The following is a 22,101-nucleotide window of genomic DNA, read 5'->3' on the forward strand; positions in this document are numbered from 1 at the left end:
ACTCACTGCCATTCTCATCTGCTGCATCTGCCCCCATCTCCCTCTCTTTACAATATGGGCTGTTGCTAGCTGCCTGTTTCAGGGGGTGAATAGGATTTTGGGGGCAACCCCAGGTTGGTTTTGGGGACTCTGCACACCCCTGCCTTTTTCCTTCCAGTAGGGAGTTTAGTTGGTTTGAACTACCTTTTAGACTGGTTACAGGTAGGTAGCCGTGTTGGTCTGCCATAGTCAAAACAAAATAAAAAATTCTTTCCAATAGCACTTTAGAGACCAACTAAGTTTGTTCTTGGTATGAGCTTCCGTGTGCATGCACACTGTATCTGAAGAAGTGTGCATGCACACGAAAGCTCATACCAAGAACAAACTTAGTTGGTCTCTAAGGTGCTACTGGAAAGAATTTTTTATTTTGTTTTGACTTTTAGACTGGGCAAGTGAAATTTAAGGTCTGGTCAGGAAAACCTGAAGCATTATTGGGTCAAGGGCACCCTTAGTTTAACCAATGCTAGGTTGGCTTTGGGGGAATTGTGGGGTCCTTGGCATGTGCAATATTTTGAATGTTGAACTGGCAGGGCCACGTGGCACTTCTCCTGTTCACTGACATTAGGTTCTTGGGAAAAGAGGGAGAGTTCCTTCCAATCCTTTAGCCACAAGGCTACAGGAGGCCCTATAGATGTGTCTTAGAATAACAGAATCTTAGCGTTGGAAGGTACCCCAAGGGTCATCTAGTCCAACCCCCTGCAATGCAGGAATCTGAGCTAAAGACTCCATGACAGGTGGCCATCCAAAATCTGCTTAAAAACCTCCAAGGAAGGAAAGTCCACCCCCTCTCGTGGGAGACTGTTCCACTGGGAACAGCTCTTACTGTCAGAGTAACAGCTCTTGCTTCCCTGTCCGTACTGTATTTATTTGGTTAATTCAGCTGATTTATTATCGGCGGATCCTTTATATACGTTTACACTGACATTTGAATAAATGTAACTGTTAGGACGTTCAGTGGTTGCTCATGAGTAACGCGACGCCACGCAGAACTTCTTCAAACTAAGTTCTTTATTGTGAAAGCTATGTACAGTGCAGTAGCAATTCAAGCGTCCATCTCAATCCTCTGCAGAGTCCCGGAATGAAGTCTTCCGGTTCTTTGTCCAGCAAAAAAGCCGTGGGATCCTAAACCCCCGCTTCCCTCTCCCACGTCCTTCCTGCATCCTGCCCTGAAGCGTGGGAACCTGACCCCTATCCCCACTTTCCCTGCGGTGCTGAGGCTCCCTGACCCCTTCCAAGCCCCTTCATCACCCTCCTGGCTCCACCTCCCCTTCTCTGCTTGAGGAATGGTTGCTTCCTGCCAAAGACGTGGAGGAGGAGCTTGTGAACAGTAGACGTGGGTCTCTGTAGTCCAAATGCTCCCGCGGCCCCGGCAGCCGCGGGGAGGGGGTTTTCCTGACAGTAACTTTTCCCTCCATACGATGTGTCATGAGTCTTTTCTGTGGGTGGGCTGAAAAAGGTAGGCCTCATTGGAACTCTGAACAGAAGCACCCACCAGTGCTGTAACATTTTGTTGCAAGCATGATTTGTATAAGGTGACTTTAAATGGAAGCACTTGGGCAAAACTCAGAAGCATTTAACTTTTTTTTTTAATCCTTTCTGCTCAGCACATCTTGCTCCCAGGTGTGGGAGTAATAATGTAATACAATTACGGGATTTCTGACGGTTGGTTTTGTTTGTGTGTTTTGCTTTTGTTTTGTTTTTTTGTTTGCCTTTTCCCCCTTGAACTTAACATTTTAAATTTGCACAATGAGGGAAAGAAAAATTCATTTAGTCAGACACGCTCTACCTAAAGAGCTTGGGCACAGAACCTTTTGTTATTCCTAAATTCAGTGGTAATAGTACATTTGTGAAGATTAAACAATATGATTATTATTTTTTTAAAAGGCCACCTCTAGTTGAACAGCACTTTCCTTTGCAAGAAAAGATTTGTGCAACTTTATAGAAAAATGTCATATTGTGATAATGCACCAGGTAACCTTAATCATGATCCTTGACTGGCAAGCATTTCAGTTTTGGGGGGGATTTAAATTTTAGTGGCACTTACTCATTAATTTGAAATGTAGGTGGGTGATAAATGAGTTTGAAGAACTCATTCAATCCCCCTCCTCTCAAAAACACTGCAAACCCAGCAGACATTTTTTTTTTAAAAAAAAGTCTACGGTATATGTCAGCATTATTCATTATTCATGGCATGGAAAATAGAGGAAACTGTATTACTTTTAAAGAGAAGGATTTGCTGCCATCAACTTTTAATACAGGCAAAAGACGTGAGTTCTTAAAATTTGATGAGCTCAAAGTGATCTGTGGAACAACTGCAGAGCAAGCTTGGTGGACAGGTCTTCCCCCCCCAAGCCCATGTCAGTTTCATTTTGTGTTTGGTCATAAAACCATCCCATCCTGTTTCTGCATCAATCTGTAAAGTGGGGAAAAAATGCACAGCAAAATACCATTTGTGTATGCCATGGGTAGGCAAACTAAGGCCCAGGGCCCGGATCCGGCCCAATTGCCTTCTAAATCCGGTCCACGGACAGTCCAGGAATCCGCATGTTTTTACATGAGTAGAATGTGTCCTTACATTTAAAATGCATCTCTGGGTTATTTGTGGGGCATAGGAATATGTTCATCCCCCCCCCCCCCAAAAAAAATATAGTCCGGCCCACCACATGGTCTGAGTGACGGTGGATCGGCCCCCTGCTGAAAAAGTTTGCTGACCCCTGGCTGTATGCATATTTATATGCATTTCACCCTAACAGGGATGGTGAACCTGCTGGGGAACTCCCAAGGGAAGAAGGCTCAGAGCCATGGGATTGGTAGTGGGATGATGATGTGTGGTCAGAGGGAGAAGAAAGAGAAGACTGGGAGGAGGAGGTGCCGGAAGCTGGAGAGGCGACAGGGTTTAGTGGATTTTGTGGCAGGGAGCAGTGCACAATCAGAGGCAGAAGAGGAGGCTGGAGAGGAGGGGGACCAAGAGGCAGGGATGAGTCAGGCTAGTGAGGAAATCAGCCCTGAGTGCTCACTGGAAGGACAGATCCTGAACCTGAGGCTCCAATACTTTAGCCATCTCATGAGAAGAGAAGACTCCCTGGAAAAGACCCTGGTGTTGGCAAAAATTGAGGGCACAAGAAGAAGGGGACGACAGAGGACGAGATGTTTGGAAAGTGTTCTCAAAACTAATAACATGAGTTTGACCAAACTGCGGGAGGCAGTGGAAGACAGGAGTGCCTGGTGTGCTCTGGTCCATGGGGTCACAAAGAGTCGGACATGACTAAGTGACTAAACAACAAGTGAGGAAGCTTGGCTGTCTCCCTGTTCTGCTGCGACCAGCTCCCATCCACCTGGTCTCCCAGAACCCAAAGAGGTATGGAGAAGGAGGAACAAAGACATGCAAGACAAGGAGCCTCAGATTGCTTGGGAAGGAACTGGGGGAGGAGGAGACTTAGGGAACTATGGAAGCTGAGGACCTTCAGTGCCTACAATTGCCTCATAGGAGCACGTTCTACTGGGAAGAGTCACTGTGCTCTCTAGGCCTGGTCTCCTGAGCTGTCTTGTTTCTTCGAAGAAAGAGTTAACCTCACTGAAGCCATGTGATTTATTGGTGTCCTGCTCCCGGGACCCACTCCTGACAATCAGTTCATAAAAACTCATCGCTGGCAAAAGATGCTCTAGCTGTTGCTGCCACCTGGGCTATGCACCTGCTCCTTCATCAGGATTGCAACCCCATCAAGAACAGACAGATTACCTAGCTTCTGGACTCAGGAGTTTGAAGTGCAGCCCCATGAGGGCTGAACCTTGGAGGGGTTCAGCAAGAGAACTCTGTCTCGGCAGAAGCTGGTCCATTGCGGCAGAGGAAGCAGTGCCCTATCAACCCCAGCCTGCCCTCTGTCAGCCCTCACCTGGCATGCCTTCTTACTTATATCAAGTCCAGGGGTGGCCCTGGTTGTCAGCTTCCTCCTCCTTAATGTCAATGTTGACCTTGTAGAACTCAACAGGGAGGAGGATGGGGAGGAATCTAGAATCAGTTGACTCTGCCTGTTATTTTTCAGAACTGCTTTTGCAGCCAAACAAATCAGTTTTGTCACCGTGATAGCATGCAGTGCAAATTTCTTTTTGTAAACCAGGTTGGTAGACTCCTATAGTGGATTTGAATTGTCAAACTGCCTCTCAAAAGGGTTTCTTAAAAGCGCAGATTTCTAGCAGGTTGTTTTCTCTGCAAAACAGCTGCCCTTATCAGCAGCATTATGCAATTTGAAAATCTCTGGCTGAAACCAATCAAACAATGACAGTAAAGGCAGTGACATGAAGACGCAATGGAGAATCAGCTCGATGTATTTTATTGGTTCAGCATCAATATTCAGCAAGACTACAAATTGCCTGGAGTTCTTGGTTAAGGCAAAAACAATGAGCAAACACAGTATTGGCCGAACAATCTGCAGACTGTTTCTTCTGGTGGAAATTTTCAGTGGAAAAGCAACAGAGGGAAGAATAACTTCACTTCCCCACTGCAACTCCCTTTCCCCAAACCAGGGATCCAGACACAAGTTTGTAAGGCTAAACATGCACCTGGCTTACTGCAAGGAGCAGCACAGCTTGGGAGCAGACAAGTTGCCATGGAGAAGCTTAAGGCAGGTGAAGGGCTAACTCCTGCCCTGCAGCCTGAATATGTGAGCAAAGACCTAGGAATCAAAGGACTCGCAGTATCTGACACACAATAAGAGATTTTAAAAATGATCATTTTGTAGAACCCGGTTAATAATAGCAAAAAGAAAACAAGAAGGTTGCAACTGAAATAGTCATGTGAAGCGGTCATCACTGAGAAAATCAGTTTTCATTTCTGCCACACAGCCTGAGTCTGTAGTAGTATTTTTATTATATACTAGCTGTACCCGGCCACACGTTTGCTGTGGCTTAGTGTGTGAAAGGTTCTGGATGCGGCCTGTCTCGGTGTCGGAGGCGGCTTTTGGGCCTGGTCTGGCTCACAAGGTGGCGTGGGAGTCAGCGGAGGCGGATTTTGGGGCTGGCCTGGCTCTCGAGGCAGCGGTGGAGACAGCTTTTACACCTGGCCTGGCTCTGGAGGAGGCGGTGCAGGCTGGAGGTGGTGGGGGCGTCGACTACGGTGGTTTGTAGGAGGAGGAGGAGGGTGGAGGGTGGGGTGTAGTGGTGAAATGAGATTACGTCTACAGTTTTGACGTCCACTGGAGGGCGCTATGTTGTTTTGCATAAAATCACGTTTTTACTGGTGAAAGGTGTGCTATCTGTACAATGTAAGTACGCACAAACACTCCCATATGGCCATGGAACGTTGTGTCCAAATTTCAACGGAATCGGTCAAGCAGTTACGAAGGAAGGTGATCGGTCACAAACATACACCTTTTACATTTATATATATATATATATATATATATATATATATATATATATATATATATATATATATATATATATATATATATATATATATATATATATATATATATATATATATATATATAAAACCAGCATACTCTAGTTAATGCAACAAATCCAACAAGTACTAGTATGGTTAAAATGAAGTATAATAAAATGGTAGATATACAAAATTAAAACTCAGTGATTTTTTTTTTTTAAAAAAGATAGAAAGTATATGCTGACCCAGTAGGTAGAAGTAACTGACTAATTTTGTAGGCCGTTGCACAAAATTTTGTAACTAATGCTGTAGTCTTCTAGAAGTAGACTGGGCAATTCCAAACTTGAACTTCTGGGCATTCTTCTAACCAGTGGGGCAATAGTCTTTGTACAAGCCTCTTGATAATAGGGGCAATGTAAGAGAACATGGTCTGTGGTCTCTACCATTGCAAGAACAGAGCCTTTTGACAAAGGTTTGTTTCTGTAGCACCCATCTAAACCCGCTGATGGGAGGGCAGCACACCTTGCAAGTATAAAAGCCCTCCTATGACTATGAAAGTCTAATTGTGACAGGTAGGCAGCTGATTTTACAATATATCTTGTTTTAGCAGTGGGATAAAAAGGAGGGCGCCAAATCTCAAGAACTCCTGTCTCACAGGAACTGCAAGGCACCCTCCGTCCTGCTCTAGCTGAGAAGTGCCTTCCCTGCATTTAGCGACTGGTCGTCAAAGGAAGAGGAGGCTGCAGTTGTGCACTGGTCCAACCTGCCGCAGATTCCCCACTACAGCTATAAAACAATAGCTTTCACATCATGTTGTCTCTGTTTCCCTGGTTTCTAAACAGCAATCAAAAAAGCACATTAGCAACAAAAGAAGCAGATGAAAAGATGACTTAAGAGGTCCCCCCGGAGAGCTGGAACACCTGGCTGTACTCAGGGGCCTGGGCAAGTGAGGATTCTGAATATAGATTAAGCTCTCTTAGGGGATGATTTGATATGTGAGTTCCTGGAGGTTTGTTGCCATCCCCTCTTCAGACATCTTGCAGCCAGAACCAAACTTCATCTAAATTCAGCTCCGTGCTAATTGTTATTCCCACCTTGTGCTGTTTTGAACAGTCATAGTCTGGAATGTTTTCACTGGATTGCTGTGATAAGGGCTGTCAGTATGAGTCAGCCAAAGTGAAGCAAATTTTCAGTTCCATTAATGGGAGAAAGTTAAATCTGCCATAGGAATCTTCAGGACTTAAAAACACACAACTTGGGCTGGACTGTCATTTGCTCAGGCATGATGTTCTTGTTTTGTCAGTTGCGCGGTGAAAAGATAGAGCACAGACTGGCATCATTTTTAAGTTTGGATGCCAGAGCTTTATTTAAAAAGAGAAATGAAGACATAAAAAATATTCTAGAATATAGAGTATGTGTTGGGGAGTTGAAAAATCACATCCTGAGGCATGAAGAATGCTGAATCCAAAAATACAGATTCTTCCCTCCTGTTAATAATTACCCCATATTTTTTTTCATTTTTTGCTTTGGGAGAATGGTGCAATGAGATATATGCATATCAAGCTCTGCGCTGCTAAGCGAGCCACTAGGTTCCATCTGTGATTTATGCCACTGCCCATGGAGCAGTGCAAGGTGCTTGTTTGAATGAGTGTTTACTTTATGCAACAGCATAACTTTGATATTAGTCTTCTGATTCTCCATAAAGCTGACACAGAGTCCTTGGATTATAAATAGGGCCAAGGATGCTAGCCTGGCAATTTCTGGCAACGTCTTTAATGTATCACATTTCATGGCAAGTTGTACCATCTTACAAGGAGCGTAGAATTTTTTTACTTTGCTACCGTGCACAGAGATGCAATACATTTGCCGTTATCCTCTTTCAGCTTAGTTCCGCACATAATTTTAAAAGAGAGTGAGAGGGAAGGAAGGAAGGCCTAGGGTCTCATAAAGTGGTGTAGGAGTTAATGCAGAAGGGCAGGGACCCATAATGACAAGGTCTAAATATGCAGCCAGCTATGCTGATCCTTCGTGCACACACACAGTAGTAGTAATACATAGCATAGCACCCAATTTGTTAGGGTCCGCTGACATAGTATAAAGCTGCCTTCATTCACAAAATTCCTTTATGTTCGTGTGGAATGAACAATAATAAAACTTGAAAGCTCTGTTATTGCTCCATTCACTAGCTGGAGCAAGGGGAACCCACCAAAGTAATCTGGATGATATTGCCATCACTCTGGAAGTCCACTCACTTTTCCCCAGTGGGCAGCATTGTGGCCGGGCAGCTGGGTTTCAATAGTATACCTGGCTTAGGGATGGAGGGTTCTGCCTCCCTCCTATGTCATGCCGACTGCATCACGTCTGCCTTAAACACTAGGCACCCACCCCCCATATATCTGCCAAAGTTGGTTCCTAGTTCTGGAGATCCACAGTTCCCACTTTCACAATTGACTCCACATTCTCACTGGAGCAGCTCCAGGGGGCTCTTGTCTATGGGCCCCCTATTCAGGTGTATGTCAGTGATGGCCAAACTTGGCCCTCCAGCTGTTTTGGGACTACAACTCCCATCATCCCTAGCTAACAGGACCAGTGGTCAGGGATGATGGGAATTGTAGTCCCCAAACAGCTGGAGGACCGAGTTTGGCCATCACTGGTGTAGGTCCTTGGCAGATGCTTGAGCGTGCAGCCTCTGCTGTTGCCCCGAACTTCACAGTTCACCGGATGGTTCTCTTTAATAGGAGGCAGGGGCAAACTGAGTACCAGTTTCTCTCTCTTTCTGAAAATCCACTTAACAGGACTGACCGCCTTCCAACTTCCACCAGATGGTGGGGATTTGACCTTTAATTCCCTAACAGTGAACAGAGTCCCCTGCTCTGTTTCCCTGGGTGACAAAAGCATGTGAAGATGAATGCCTTCCTCTCTCTCTCTCTCTTTCTCTTTCTTCCTGCCTCTATTGAAAGCATCATTCAGAGAAAGAAAACACCCTCTTCCCAACAAAGCATCAATGTTTTGGAACATGGTGACTTACAAGAACTTAAGAGGAGCTCTTCCGAATCAGTCTTACTTTTCAAAGGACAGCCCTCTGTTTGAAGGTCTATTCAGAGAAAATTCCTCTGTTTGAAGCTGTCCTCTATTTGAAGATCCGTCCAGACCAAACCTGGTTTAAAGATAAAAGAACTTTGAGAAAGGAGATCAGAGGCCTTGGAGTGGCCTCCCAACAGTGAGATGGAGCAGACCCGTAGGTCAAATGGTCACAATCTCCCCCGTCTGGGTGAGATGTCTTGCATTCTTATTCAGTGTATAGTAAACCACATTGAGGTCTTTTTGACAATCAAGCAGTATATAAATTTTATGAAATAATAAATAAGTAAATAGCCCTTTCTAAATTTTCATCTATATATAAGAAGAAAAGAAGAATCTGATGGATCATCAGGTCAAAGGCCCACTTATTCCTATATTCTGTTTTCACACTAGAGAAGCAGAAGAGGAAGCCCAAAAGTGAGGCCCGAGCATAACAATGCTTTTCCTGCCTGCTGTTTCCAGCGTTCTGCTTCCAACAGTGATGGCAGAACAAAGCCTTCATTGCTAGTAGACGCTTACACCGTTATCTTCTATGAATTTGTCTACTCCTCTTTCAAAACCATCCATATTGGTGTCCTTCACGGACTTCCAGTGGTTTAAGAGAAGTAACAAAAATCTCACCCATTCCCAAATAAAGTTGTCAGAATCTCTGTCTGGTAGGAACTCAGGTGTCGATTTGTACTTATATATGTTCCTCCCTAAATAATGCATGCTTTACTATACTAGTCTGCATGCCTCAGTTGGTTACAGTCTGGTGCTGCAGGTTTGAGCCTCGTATAGGATAGCTGTATTGCAGGGGATTGGACTAGATGATCCTCAGAATCCCTCCCAACTCTACAAGCCTATGATTCTATATGCAATTTTTTTCGTACACCATTTGACCGGAAAACTTCATTACAAAATTCAGAGAAGTGTGAATTTTGAAAAAGGACTGCTTTTCAGTTTGCCTCTTGTTTCAGGAAGGTAGCTTCACCTTTAAATGTGAGCTGGATCACCCCCCCCCCCGTTTCTATATGTGGTTCCCCGCTCCCCCAAATATCTATGATATTCTGCAACATGCAATAGTGGTCCTGGAAAGACCTTGGGTGGTAATCCTGATACATGAATAGAGGTGTTATGAGGATTTTCGTCTGTGAAATACTGCCGAGTATGCCTCTTGATAGAATTCTGTTAGGCAATCGTCACAGCTGTAGCTGAGCTGAGCTAATATTTGTTGAACAAATCCTAAATAAGGGACAGTCAGCTAAAAACATATTGGTCAAGGTACTGGTTTTGATAAGCTGCTCCGGGAAAACTTCCACCTTTCCTCGACTCTTTATATAACCTTGGTTTATAGACCTGAGCATCATCTCTAACTCAGCAGATGGAATGGCTGAAGTAGTGGAGGTCAGCCACCTTCAGAAGGATTAGTTACAAACACATCTAGCAAATAAAATTGATTTGTAAGTTATGGGCCACGTTCCTGTTTGCGATAGAGTTGGCGTCCCTTGAGTGGTGAAATTTCTTTCTAATAGATGTTGGGCAGGCAGGTGTTCTCGCTTGCTATCTGATATTGAAAGGACTAAAGGGGGAGCATTAAATAAAGGAAGGGAAGGAGGAGGAATGGAGGAGACAGTTCTGAATGCCACTTTGAAATGCCCTGGAAAACGACCTTTATGCCCTGACAGAATTCCAGAGGTGCTTTGCTAGCACTAAACAAGATGACTGTTGCATTGCATCATTTAAAAAAAATGATTGCTGATTATTTAGTTTGGCTTCTTCGATTGTTATTTTTTATTTTTTGAATGCTCAGCCTCTGTTTGGCATTTTACCATCATCATCATCATCATCATCATCAGGCCAGATTCACATTCATGCCCAGCAGTGCAAGAAGTCCTCCTGCATGGAGTCTTCCCTCAGCCTTCTTGTAACTGTTCCATAGGGATGGAATTGGTCACATGGTGAGGATTGTAGGAAGCTGCCTTATACTGAGTCAGACCTTTGGTCTATCTAGCTCACTTTTATATACAGTGTAGACAATAAGCTAAAGTGTAGACTCCACCATGATTGACAGCAGCTCACCAGGGTCTTTCCCAGTCCTACTTGGAGATGTCAAGACTTGAACCACCTACTCCATTGTGCCAGAGACTGGCACCATATTTGGTCCCTGAAGTGCCCCAACCAACCTGGGCTGTGGTGGAGTTGCTAGGCACCAGCAGCTAATGGCTCGTGGACCAGCAATGATCCACAGAGCACCACTTTGAGCAACAACTGACCTAAGCACCCATCTTCTCCCCATCCATCTGCAGAGGCACTTCTGCAGGGGCCCAAATGTTTGGTAGGTGTCTACCAAGAAGGCACCTGTGTCTATTGCAGCTGCTGCACCAAACTTTACAACCTCCTTGATCAAGTTGTCCTTTTGATTATGTTATATATGTTTCTAGCATTTTTTTATTTAAAAAGTTACAGATTGTGAAGTGAACAACTGTCCTCGGCGCTCACCGAATCTCTTTTCTATTCCTAGCTGAGCATTCAGAATTATTTGTAGAGTGATATTTCAGTCAAGGGCAACGAAATTTCTAATCTATACAAAGAATCTCATCCAGCCTTTCTTCTGTGACCCAGATTTCTCTATTCCACTGAAAGGAGGAGCCCTGTGCAGTTTTGTAGTGTGTCCTTTTGAATCAAGCACAAAATGATTTGTTTGCTAAGGGGGTGCTGTGAGAACTAAGCCTTCTTAGATCTCAGTTATTTAATTTAAAAGATTACCCCCTTTTTTGTTCTCACACTTTGAATCGCATTATGCGGGTACTCTTACATTCAGACTTTTGCTTTCTAGAGCTAGCTGAAACATCAAATAGCAGAGCCTGGTCTTGTGTTCATAAGGTTCCCAGTATGCACAGTATCCACAGACTGGAAGGCACTTGGTGGATGGATGCTCCTACCAGAAAGCAACAGGGTGAATTGGATGGCTCTTTTAGTCCATTTGAAGGCCCATTCTAGACATTATCTGAGTTAACATGGTTGCTGCCTCTCCATAATTTCACTCCAAACCTCTCCAATGATTTTATGAGGGTGGGTGGGGTCATGGTTTTAGGTGAAACTTGGTGGCAGCTGCATACCTTCAAACCGATCCATACTTTCAAGCTGTTCGTGTTTAGTATTTGATCCATGGCTCTGATAAAACAATGTCGCTGTAAGAAAGTCTTCTAGTCTCTTGTATTTTTTTTCTCTCCCAGCTCATCATATTGCATGTTTCTGTCATGGAATTCTACTCAATATTGATACAGAGCAGTTTTATAGTTATAGTTATAGTTATAGTTATAGTTAGCAGAGTAAAAACTTAAACACATTGCAGCATCCCCCCCCAAAAAAAAAATAGATCAGAGGCAATTGTATTTCATCCAGCAGAGCTTTACTGCTACTGAAGGCAAATGAGCATAATGGTCACAAATCCAATACATTCAAGATTGGGACTGTCCATAAGAAATCCAGTCACAGCAGACTTAACTTAAACTTACAATAACTTATAATAAGTCTAAACCTTAACACTAAGCATACTACGTAAAGAACACCACACCAGAAGGAAAAGATATAGAAAGTGAATCCCAGGCTCCTTCTGGCCTTACTTTTATATTCAGCGTGACCTTGACAGAAAGAGATAACAGAACCAGTTTAAGCCAGCTATACTCAGCTTCTCTGAAGGAATAACCCAAACATCATGAACCTTTTGCTTGTTTCTTTCACACAGAGAAGCTTCCAGAACCCTCTTCCAGAGAGCCAGTGTGGTGTAGTGGTTAAGATTGGTAGACTCGTAATCTGGGGAACCGGGTTCGTGTCTCCACTCCTCTACATGCAGCTGCTGGGTGACCTTGGGCTAGTCACACTTCTCTGAAGTCTCTCAGCCCCACTCACCTCACAGAGTGTTTGTTGTGGGGGAGGAAGGGAAAGGAGAATGTTAGCCGCTTTGAGGCTCCTTCGGGTAGTGAAAAGCGGGATATCAAATCCAAACTCTTCTTCTTCTTCTTCTTCTCTTGAATTGAGTAGAATAGTAAAGATCTCTATACATCAGATCAATACTTTCTGCACTAAGAAATGCAAACTGACAGTTTTGTCCCCTAAAGCCATCTTGTTACCTACCTCCTTTCCTTCTTCTGACCCATCCAGTTGTCTTATGTAAAGTCAGAGGTGGCACCTTCCATCCCAGAATCCCCTAAGTCCTGTGCTAAGGAAACTTCAAGTGCATAGGAACATAAGAAACTGCCATATTCAGAATCAAACTATTGGCTGGTCTAGCACAGTTATGTCTACTCCAGGGGTGGGGAACCTTAGGCCTGGAGGACCAAAAGCCTGGCCTCTTTGACTGGCCCTCTGAACTCTCTCAAAGCCAAGCCAGCTCATTGGCTCTACTTTGCACTCAAAGTATTTTTGCCTGGCTAAAATGTTTCCCTGAACTCTGGTGATACCTCTTGCTTTTGTGGATGGAGCAGGGTGTGTGTAGAAACTAGACTACTGTAAAAGGTAAAGGGACCCCTGACCATTAGGTTCAGTCGTGGATGACTCTGGGGTTGCGATGCTGATCTTGCTTTATTGGCCGAGGGAGCCGACATACAGCTTCTGGGTCATGTGGCCAGCATGACTAAGCCGCTTCTGGTGAACCAGAGCAGTGCACGGAAACGCCGTTTATCTTCCCACCAAAGTGGTACCTATTTATCTACTTGCACTTTGATGTGCTTTCGAAGTGCTAGGTTGGCAGGAGCAGGGACCGAACAATGGGAGCTCACCCCATCGCAGGGATTCGAACCACCAACCTTCTGATCAGCAAGCCCTAGGCTCTGTGGTTTAACCCACAGCGCCACCCGCGTCCCTCTAGCCTACTGTAGAAAGGTGAAATCGTCATTGGTTGCTCACGTCTCATTTGCCTTTCTTCCTCACCCACCACTGGCCTGTAGCTCCTGGAAGGTTACCTGGGCAGGAATATGCAAGTTATACATTTAATCTAAGCTGCAATCTTGTTGTAATTTAGAGATTCTCATGCTCTTATTGTAAAAAGTTGCCACTCTTGTGAAAAATCCTTGGATTCTACCACTATAGAGGTAAGATGAGTTGGCAGGACTCAAGTGACCTCCCAACAGCTGAGTCACTGTAAGCTACAATGACTCAGCTGTCAGGTTAGATGAGCACTGGCGCCCCATCATGGTGTCTGCTGGTGGCTTCTGTTCTTGTTGTCCTTTGCATGTTACACCTACATAAAGACTAGCCATTTTTCTCACCCGCAGTGGGGAGGGGGGCGGGGGCGGAAGCCATGCATCAAACCAGCTAGGAAATCCACAAGCTTATAGAAGGTTTGCGGTAGAATTGATGAGACCCAGTTTCCGCAATAATTTGTCAGTCAGTTAAGTACAGTGCTTTAGATAGTTGACGAGTAATTGTATGGCAAGCACGGAAACAGGGTACTCTGATATAAGGCAGGCTAATGTCCCCCCCATAAAATGACTCCTTTCTGAAAGTGGTATTGATTTACTTCCTCCTGCGTTCTGTGAGCATAAATATGCCCTCCTTAGAGTGTCATGGTGTTGATCAAAAGCCAGTGGCTAATCCTTCAAACATCAGTTTCTTCTCTTTTCACATTTAGTCCAGGGAGCACAGGGGGACCTAAGATGTTATACAGAGACTCTTAAGATGTGGCACAGGGCCACAGCCACTGAGGAGGGTGTTGACTTTTGGGACGTATTCTCTTGAATGTTCAGCTGACTTGTCTTACTTTAGCTAAATATATTTTAATATGTAACTTTAAAGTGTGTGTGTGTGTGTGTGTGTGTGTGTGTAATCTGTAACTTTAGCATCTTCTTCTTCTTCTTCTTCTTCTTCTTCTTCTTCTTCTTCTTCTTCTTCAGCAATCACTCATAGCCAAGTAAGATTGTCTTCCATAAACACGGTTTTAACAATGAGTCCGTAAGTGACCGTGGAGGCCAATTCTGGACCCACACGTCCTTCCACAGTGGGGACATTGGTTCCCGGGCGGGGGTTGATCACGGTGTGGATTTGCCAAGCGTACCTGGAGGAGACTCTTGAGAGTCCCATGGACTGCAAGAAGATCAAACCTATCCATTCTGAAGGAAATCAGCCCTGGGTGCTCACGGGAAGGACAGATCCTAAAGCTGAGGATCCAATACTTTGGCCACCTCATGAGAAGAGAAGACTCCCTGGAAAAGACCCTGATGCTGGGAAAGATAGAGGGCACAAGGAGAAGGGGACGACAGAGGATGAGATGGTTGGACCATGTTCTTGAAGCGACCAACATGAGTCTGACCAAACTGTGGGAGGCAGTGGAAGACAGGAGTGCCTGGCGTGCTCTGGTCCATGACTAAATGACTAAACAACAACACCTTCCTCATAGCACGTTTCTCCCTTGCATTCTGAGTTTGAGTGTCTTCAAAGTCCACTTTAGCGCACGCATGCACGTGCACACACACACACACACACACACACACACAAAACAAACAAACACGCACACACATATATGGTTGGTTTCATTTATATTTTGATTTTAAGAAACAAACTTGCTTTGACTTGTGACTTACTGACAATTCTAATGCATATTTTATATTCTTTGTAAGCCAATTTGAGGTTTTATTTAAAATTAAGTGGCTACAAATTACATAAAAAAATACAAAGAGCAAGTCTCCGGCTCTCTTTTAGTTGAAGAGCTGTCAACTGCTCCAAGGCGAACACACATCTATCATGAAAAATGGCAGCTGTACATATAGACCTTCTTTTGATTATTGTGACTTGCCCATGTCGTGACATGCCAACATGCCTCCAGTGGCAGCTAGTGATGAAAAGTAGCAGGAAGGGGAAGGTATCTGTAGATTCTGTGAGACTAGAAATTCTGAAGAGGAAGAAGGAGCTGAAGATGTAGCTCCTGTTTTCAGAAACAGCAGTGGGTTTTAGCATAGCATCTAGATTAGCTTTCAAGAGGTATCAAGCATCTTGGGCCTGTTTGTGGTGCTGGCACTGGAGGTTGTCTGGCTGGCAGTGACGTGTGACAGGGCCTTCTCGGTAGTGGCTCCCCATTTGCGAAATGCCCTCTCTTAGTGAGGTTTCTCCTTTTTTCCGTCATTATTATTTAGGAGGAATGTATAAAAAAATATTCCTGTTTACCCAGGCATTTGATAGCTGATACATACTATACTTGGCAACCCTGAAATTATTTCCTTCAAGTGTAGGGGATTTTTAAAAGATATTTTAAACTCTGTTTTAGATATTTTAATTCTTTTATTACTGACGTGTTTTCTGCTCTGGGCATCTTGAGGGGGAAGGTCAGGAGATAAATAAAATAACAGAAAAGGGGAAAGGAGATGTAGTAGGATTAGTAGCAGTAACGGGCAGGAGTTCTGAAGGATAGGTACTGCAATGCTAAAGCCTGATTCTTATATCATGTGGACCTCCTGGTAAGATGGTATCTGCTGGTTTACCTTGTCCGGCAGAATATGGTGATCAATAGGGCCTTTTCTCCCATACTTGTACCAGACCAGAATGAGTGATGATCCTTTCCCCCTTGACATGGTAGTATCTATATATATATAATACATGTTGTTGTTATTATATTTCAAAATCTTCATTGTGTTGAAACCCCCAACCTCCCTCTTTATCTTACAGGTTGACGGCCAAAGCAGTTGCTGTCTTGTTGCCTATCTTGGGAAGCTCGTGGATTTTAGGTGTTCTGGCGGTCAACATGCATGCATTGGTGTTCCAGTACATGTTTGCCATATTCAACTCCTTGCAAGTAGGTTCATAACCCAGTTAAGGGGCTAAGTGTTCTGCAGTGCAGCAAGGCAAGACCTCACCAGGGTGTGAGGTGAGGCGAGGCGGGACAAGGGGTTCAGGCAGAGGCATAGCTGTCAACTTTTCCCTTTTTAAAGGGAAATTCCCTTATTCCGAATAGGATTCCTCGCAAGAAAAGAGAAAAGTTGACAGCTATGGGCAGAGGGTGAAGCAGGGCAGAGTTCAGGCTGTGCTATGAGGAACACAGAGTTCGGAAGTTGTTCTAGAAAGGAGCCATTATATCAGTGTTTCTCAACCTTGGGTCCCCAGCTCGTGGTTGCTGGACTACAACTCCCACCATCCCTAGCTAGCAGGACCAGTGGTCAGAGATGATGGGAGTTGCAGTCCAACAATAGCTGGGGACCCGAGTTTGAGAAACACAGCATTATAGAGCAGCAGCAACAGGAGCAGCCTGCTTGTTAACACCATCTGTGCTGCAAGATGCACCTCTAAGGCTCCTACTGAGATGGAATCAGAGAGCCCCAGGTCTTTTGCAATGGAGCCCTCTGAGTAAGAGAATGGCAGCAACACAGCGGATGGCACTGTGGGTTAAACCACAGAGCCTAGGGCTTGCCGATCAGAAGGTCAGCAGTTCGAATCCCCACAACAGGGTGAGCTCCCGTTGCTCAGTCCCTGCTCCTGCCCACCTAGCAGTTCGAAAGCACGTCAAAGTGCAAGTAGATAAATAGGTACCACTCTGGCAGGAAGGTAAACGGCATTTCCGTGTGCTGCTCTGGTTCACCAGAAGTGGCTTAGTCATGCTGGCCACATGACCCGAAAGCTGTACGCCGGCTCCCTCGGCCAGTAAAGCGAGATGAGCGCCACAACCCCAGAGTCGTCTGCGACTGGACCTAATGGTCAGGGGTCCCTTTACCTTTACCTATCCTCAGGCCGAGGGGGCACTAGCTTCACAGGCTCATTTGAGAACACTTCTGCTGCTGCTGCTGCTGCATGCCCACAGTCCTCACCCTCATCCCCCAAAGATGAGGAATCTGACTTCAGCGTTGTGGCACTAAGAAACCTGAAAGATAAAGGTTATACGAAACATTCTATATACAGATTGTGTGCAGCATCTTGCCTCTCTGTCCGCCCCGCTTCCTCTGACCTTTCATGGCCTCTGTACATCACTCACAACTAACAATAACACTGGGGCCTCTGGAGCAATGTCGTTGTTTGTGATCTTATGCACTAAATATGAGGTGAACCAGGCAGTCAGAGTATTAGGTTGGCCAAGGTTGTGCTATTGTCCATGCTCATTGCTGTTGGGAGTTGTAGCTAGAAGGCATAGATTTATCTCTCTTAGAAAATGGAGCAGCATACAGGGATTCTGCAGAACTCCGATGAAAATGAAATCAGGAGCAGAAATTGCCGGTGTTTGCTTATTTGTTGCATGCCCAGAATGGAAAGCAAAACCAGGGAATACAAAACAGTGTTTGCTGCTGCAGTTGTTTTCATTCGACAAAGGATACGTGATTCATTGCACACACATATCCTTTGCATTGCGTTTCCTTTGCATTCAAATAAATGGGGTGGGGGTAACGTAATGACAATGTGTGTCCCTGGCATTTGCTCGTCTTTTGTATCCTGCTCCTTGTTTGTGAAGGGCGATGATCTCTTCTCTTACCTTCTTGGACCATTCTCTTGACTTAGCCATATTTCTAACATGCAGCCAAATTTGACACTCAGCAAGCCCCGAGCCAGCTCAGGTATGTCATGTGTTCCAGCTCAAGCACATCTGGTGCAACACATGAAGTCCTTGATTAGTTGCATCAGGTGTGCTTGAGACAACACCTGTTGTATTTGTGCTGTTGTGAGTGGTTCTATTCAGGGGGTTGAATAATAGTGAGACTGGAGAAGCCGGTATAAGTTGCAATTTCAGATGAATTTGGGGAAACCACTTGAAGCATCCGTTGTGTTGAGCTATTTCAGTTGTTTTTGTTTGATTTGCTCATTGCAAACAGTCAAAAGTCTGTAAATTTTAATAATAAACCTGATTTGCAGTGGGGGGTTGAATAATTTTGATTGCAACTGTATGCGGCAGACTTCACCTGAAAGTTGCCTTGTCAACCGGCATTCCAAAAGGCTACCGCTGGTCAATGATTACTATTATTATTCTCTGTGCCCTGAAATTTTAGGATTAAGGACAATCTAACTGAATAAGATCTTGCTTGGATATGGGCATTGTCAGTGCCTAGAGTACAACATGATATCCCACATTCCTCTTTCAGGGGTGTAGGGCAGAGTGGCAATTGCTACAGCAGGACTGGCCTCTGCCTCCAGAAAAAGTCTCTGTGGATGGATTGTATGTTCCCCAGAGTGTTGCAGCTGTAGCTGGGACACGGCATAAAGAGGGACACTATTAATACAGCCTTTGCCAAGCTGCTGCCCCTCCAGATGTTTTGGACTATGGCCTCCATTAGCCCAAGCCAGTGCAGTGCTGGGACTGATGGGAATCGCAGTCGAAAACAGCTTGCCAAATGTTGCATTGGGGTCTCCGTGCAACTGACCTTGAAAGACCATCTAGAGGCCATTTAGATTCAACAGCAGTTGCGCAAACGATCCTTTGTAAAATCCTAACCTCTTTCTTTTTATTTCACTGTTTCAGGGGTTCTTCATCTTCCTATTTCACTGTCTCCTGAACTCAGAGGTATGTTTTTAATGTAAGAGAACCTTTGGCAGTAAAAACCAATGGCCCAGCAATGCTGGGATTATTATATATGTTTTGTGTGTATGTATTTATTTAGTGAAGCAATACGATGATTTAAAATTCGGTTGTAAATCAGCCACAGTGTTAGGAGAATGGCGCCATTTAATTATGTTTCTCTGGGGAGTGGGCCTTTTATTCTCCTTGGTGAATGTGTATTATATATATTTCGCTGCTGTCTTCCATAGTTTATGGCATCTTCAGAAAAGCTAAGAGACTAGGCTGCAGTAAAGGACAGCCACTGAAACCTTTGATTGCCGGTTGATGCTACAGGACAATTGGTCATGACCTCTAAAGTCCCATATACCTTGGGCACAGGCTGCCCAAAATATCGTCTCTCCCTACAAAAACTTGCCTGGATGTTAAGATCTTTGGATGAGCATCCTCTCTCAGTTCCAAGAAAATTAGAGGCATAGTTGGTGGTGACATGAGAGAGGGACTTTTTCTGCAGCTGCCCCGAGACTGCGAATTTTCCTTCCAAGAGCAGTTAAATTGGTTATCTTTCTGGTGCTCTTCCTCCGGCAGCCTAAGACCTTCCTGTCCAGAAAAGGTCTTTGTGAAACTAAGGTGCAGCAGTGCTGACCTACGGGCTGCTGTCAGGAAATCTGTACAGTGGTACCTCAACTTACGAATTACTTGACACACGAATTTTTCGACTTATGAATGAAAAAAGTGCCCGCACGCCTACAAATTTTTCGACATCCAAAGGACATCCGTTGGCGGTTTTAGATGGGGTTTACTCGACTTACAAATTTTAGATGCGGTTTACTTGACTCACGAATTTTTCCAAATTTTTCGTTTCCAATGCATTCCTATGGGGAAATCGCTTTTTTCGACTTACGGATTTTTCAAACTACGAGTGTGCATTCGGAACGGATTAAATTCGTAAGTCGAGGTACCACTGTACTTTAATGCTGGTGCTAAATGTGTTTTGATGTACTTCTGTACTGTTGTTTTTAACTGGATCGGTTTTTATGACTTTGTATTTTACAATCTTTTTGAATTTGGTAAGCCACCATGAATACCAGCTTTGGAGAAAGGTGACATATGAATACATCAAACAAATGAATAGGTGGGGAAAGGGGGTTTCCCCAAGACATTTTGCTGCCTGAGAGAAATGACAAGGTTGCACCACACCGCCAACTGGAATGGCAGTTGAATTTTGAACCCTGGTCACAGGACTGTGTCCTCCACCACACTTGAGGGCAATGGTCTGGCTTAACAATTACAGCTCCATGTGGCACTCGCAGCTCCGTCATCCAGCAGAGAGGAATAGTGAGATAGAGCAGGCAGCTCAGGAGTGAGCACGGGGGCTACCACAACTGCCCCACACCTCCAGCACCTGCCACCTGAAGCAGCCACCTTGGCTGTTAGAGTGGGAAACCATTTTCCAGTCCAAGCACCACTATCTCCTTAGGGCCACATTCTGAGGACTATGTTTCAGTGGTGGGCTAGGCCAGAGGGAAAAGTGGGTGCAAAAACCAACGCAAATTCTGTCTTTGTAGAGTACGTTCTATACACACTCACTACAGCCCCTTTCCACACCCCACACCCATTTTGCCCCCGTTCTGCCCTCATCCGGGTCCAAAAGGATCCACATATCAGCGATTGCACATCAATTGGGCGCTCGCAAAATGATCACTGCCTCCAGTTGTTCCTGTAAACAATAATTCACCATAGACATGCATATTTGTTTATTTTGACTCTGAATTGAAGCTGTTGTCAAATACATCTCATTGTGTCTTCTAGACTTTGCATTACCTGGGCTCTACGTGACCCACATACCCAATGAGTAAAATGCTTTTTACAGGAGTAGGAGAGTTAAGCAAACTAATAATTTAAGGGCGGGAAGGAACCCTTCCCAGTTGTTAAGAAATCCTGACAGGGACAAGTAAGTTCTATTGCAGCATTCAGACTTGATGACATCAGGCTGAAATTCCATTTCTTCCTGACTTTTACAAGCAATAACATAAGGGCTGGATGGGAAAGTGTGCTGTAAAAAAAAGGAGCTATTTTGATTGCCTCAGGAGCTGGCTGTGCTGGGCTTGTATATGGCATTTCATCTTTCCCCGTTAGATTTTTGTAGTTTGCCATAGAAACATGGGAGGGTGAGAGACAGTAATTGACAGGGGAAATAAATAATGGCTGCAGCTATTATAGCAAGGAGGGGGGAAACTATGGGTCATATCCAACATTCTCTGCCCCCTAGTGCCCTAGCACTAGTGAATTGCAGAGTTTAAAGGTTGCACAAAAAAGGCAGAAGGTTGACGCACAACCATATTTGATAATATGTTTCCTCTTGTGTAGCAGCGGATTCTTCTGCAACTGCTCATTCTCGTTGCACAATTTGCTGCTCAACGATCTTCAGTAACGTGCTTTTGTTTTCACTTGCGGAACAGCAATGCACCAGCACAACAAGCGTACGGTTAAATACTTTAACTGATTGCTACATTGGAAACAAACCTTAATACAGTGGTACCTCGGGCTACAGACGCTTCAGGTTACAGACTCTGATAACCCGGAAGTAATACCCTCGGGTTAAGAACTTTGCTTCAGGATGAGAACAGAAATTGCGCAGCGGCGGCGGCGGGGCGGCAGCAGCGGGAGGCCCCATTAGCTAAAATGGTACCTCAGGTTAGGAACAGTTTCAGGTTAAGAACGGACCTCCAGAACAAATTAAGTTCTTGACCCGAGGTAAAAGGTAAAGGGATCCCTGGCCATTAGGTCCAGTCGTGTCCGACTCTGGGGTTGCGGCGCTCATCTCGCTCTACTGGCCCAGGGAGCCGGCATACAGCTTCTGGGTCATATGGCCAGCATGACTAAGCCGCTTCTGGCGAACCAGAGCAGCGCACGGAAACCCGAGGTACCACTGTACTTCTTTGTGGTGAAGACAGCATCTACCTCTAAGGCTAATAAAGGGAGCCCACCAGTCCATTGCCTTTCCTGGTCAAGCTTAAAATTGTAGGCACCAACTCACATCTCCTTCCTATGCAGATGAACCCCAAATGGCTGGCAAGGAGAAGAGCAGACTAGCCTGCATGCGCCCACCTTGAAGCACCATCACCTAACCTTCCCCTTACCTGCCTTT

At 44.8% G+C, this 22,101-nt stretch overlaps 1 protein-coding gene across 2 annotated transcripts in view; it reads left to right on the forward strand.

The window, feature by feature from the left end:
* The window catches only part of ADGRD1 (adhesion G protein-coupled receptor D1), a 270,128-nt gene that overhangs the window by 245,989 nt on the left and 2,038 nt on the right, over nucleotides 1-22,101 (forward strand). For both annotated transcript variants that reach the window (XM_033135813.1, XM_033135814.1), the window contains 2 exons: nucleotides 16,145-16,271; nucleotides 18,915-18,956. In XM_033135813.1, coding sequence (XP_032991704.1) covers nucleotides 16,145-16,271; nucleotides 18,915-18,956 — 169 coding nt within the window. The remainder of the gene's footprint in view (nucleotides 1-16,144; nucleotides 16,272-18,914; nucleotides 18,957-22,101) is intronic.

This window comes from Lacerta agilis, chromosome 17, assembly GCF_009819535.1.
Source record: "Lacerta agilis isolate rLacAgi1 chromosome 17, rLacAgi1.pri, whole genome shotgun sequence".
NCBI classification, from domain to species: Eukaryota; Metazoa; Chordata; class Lepidosauria; order Squamata; family Lacertidae; genus Lacerta; species Lacerta agilis.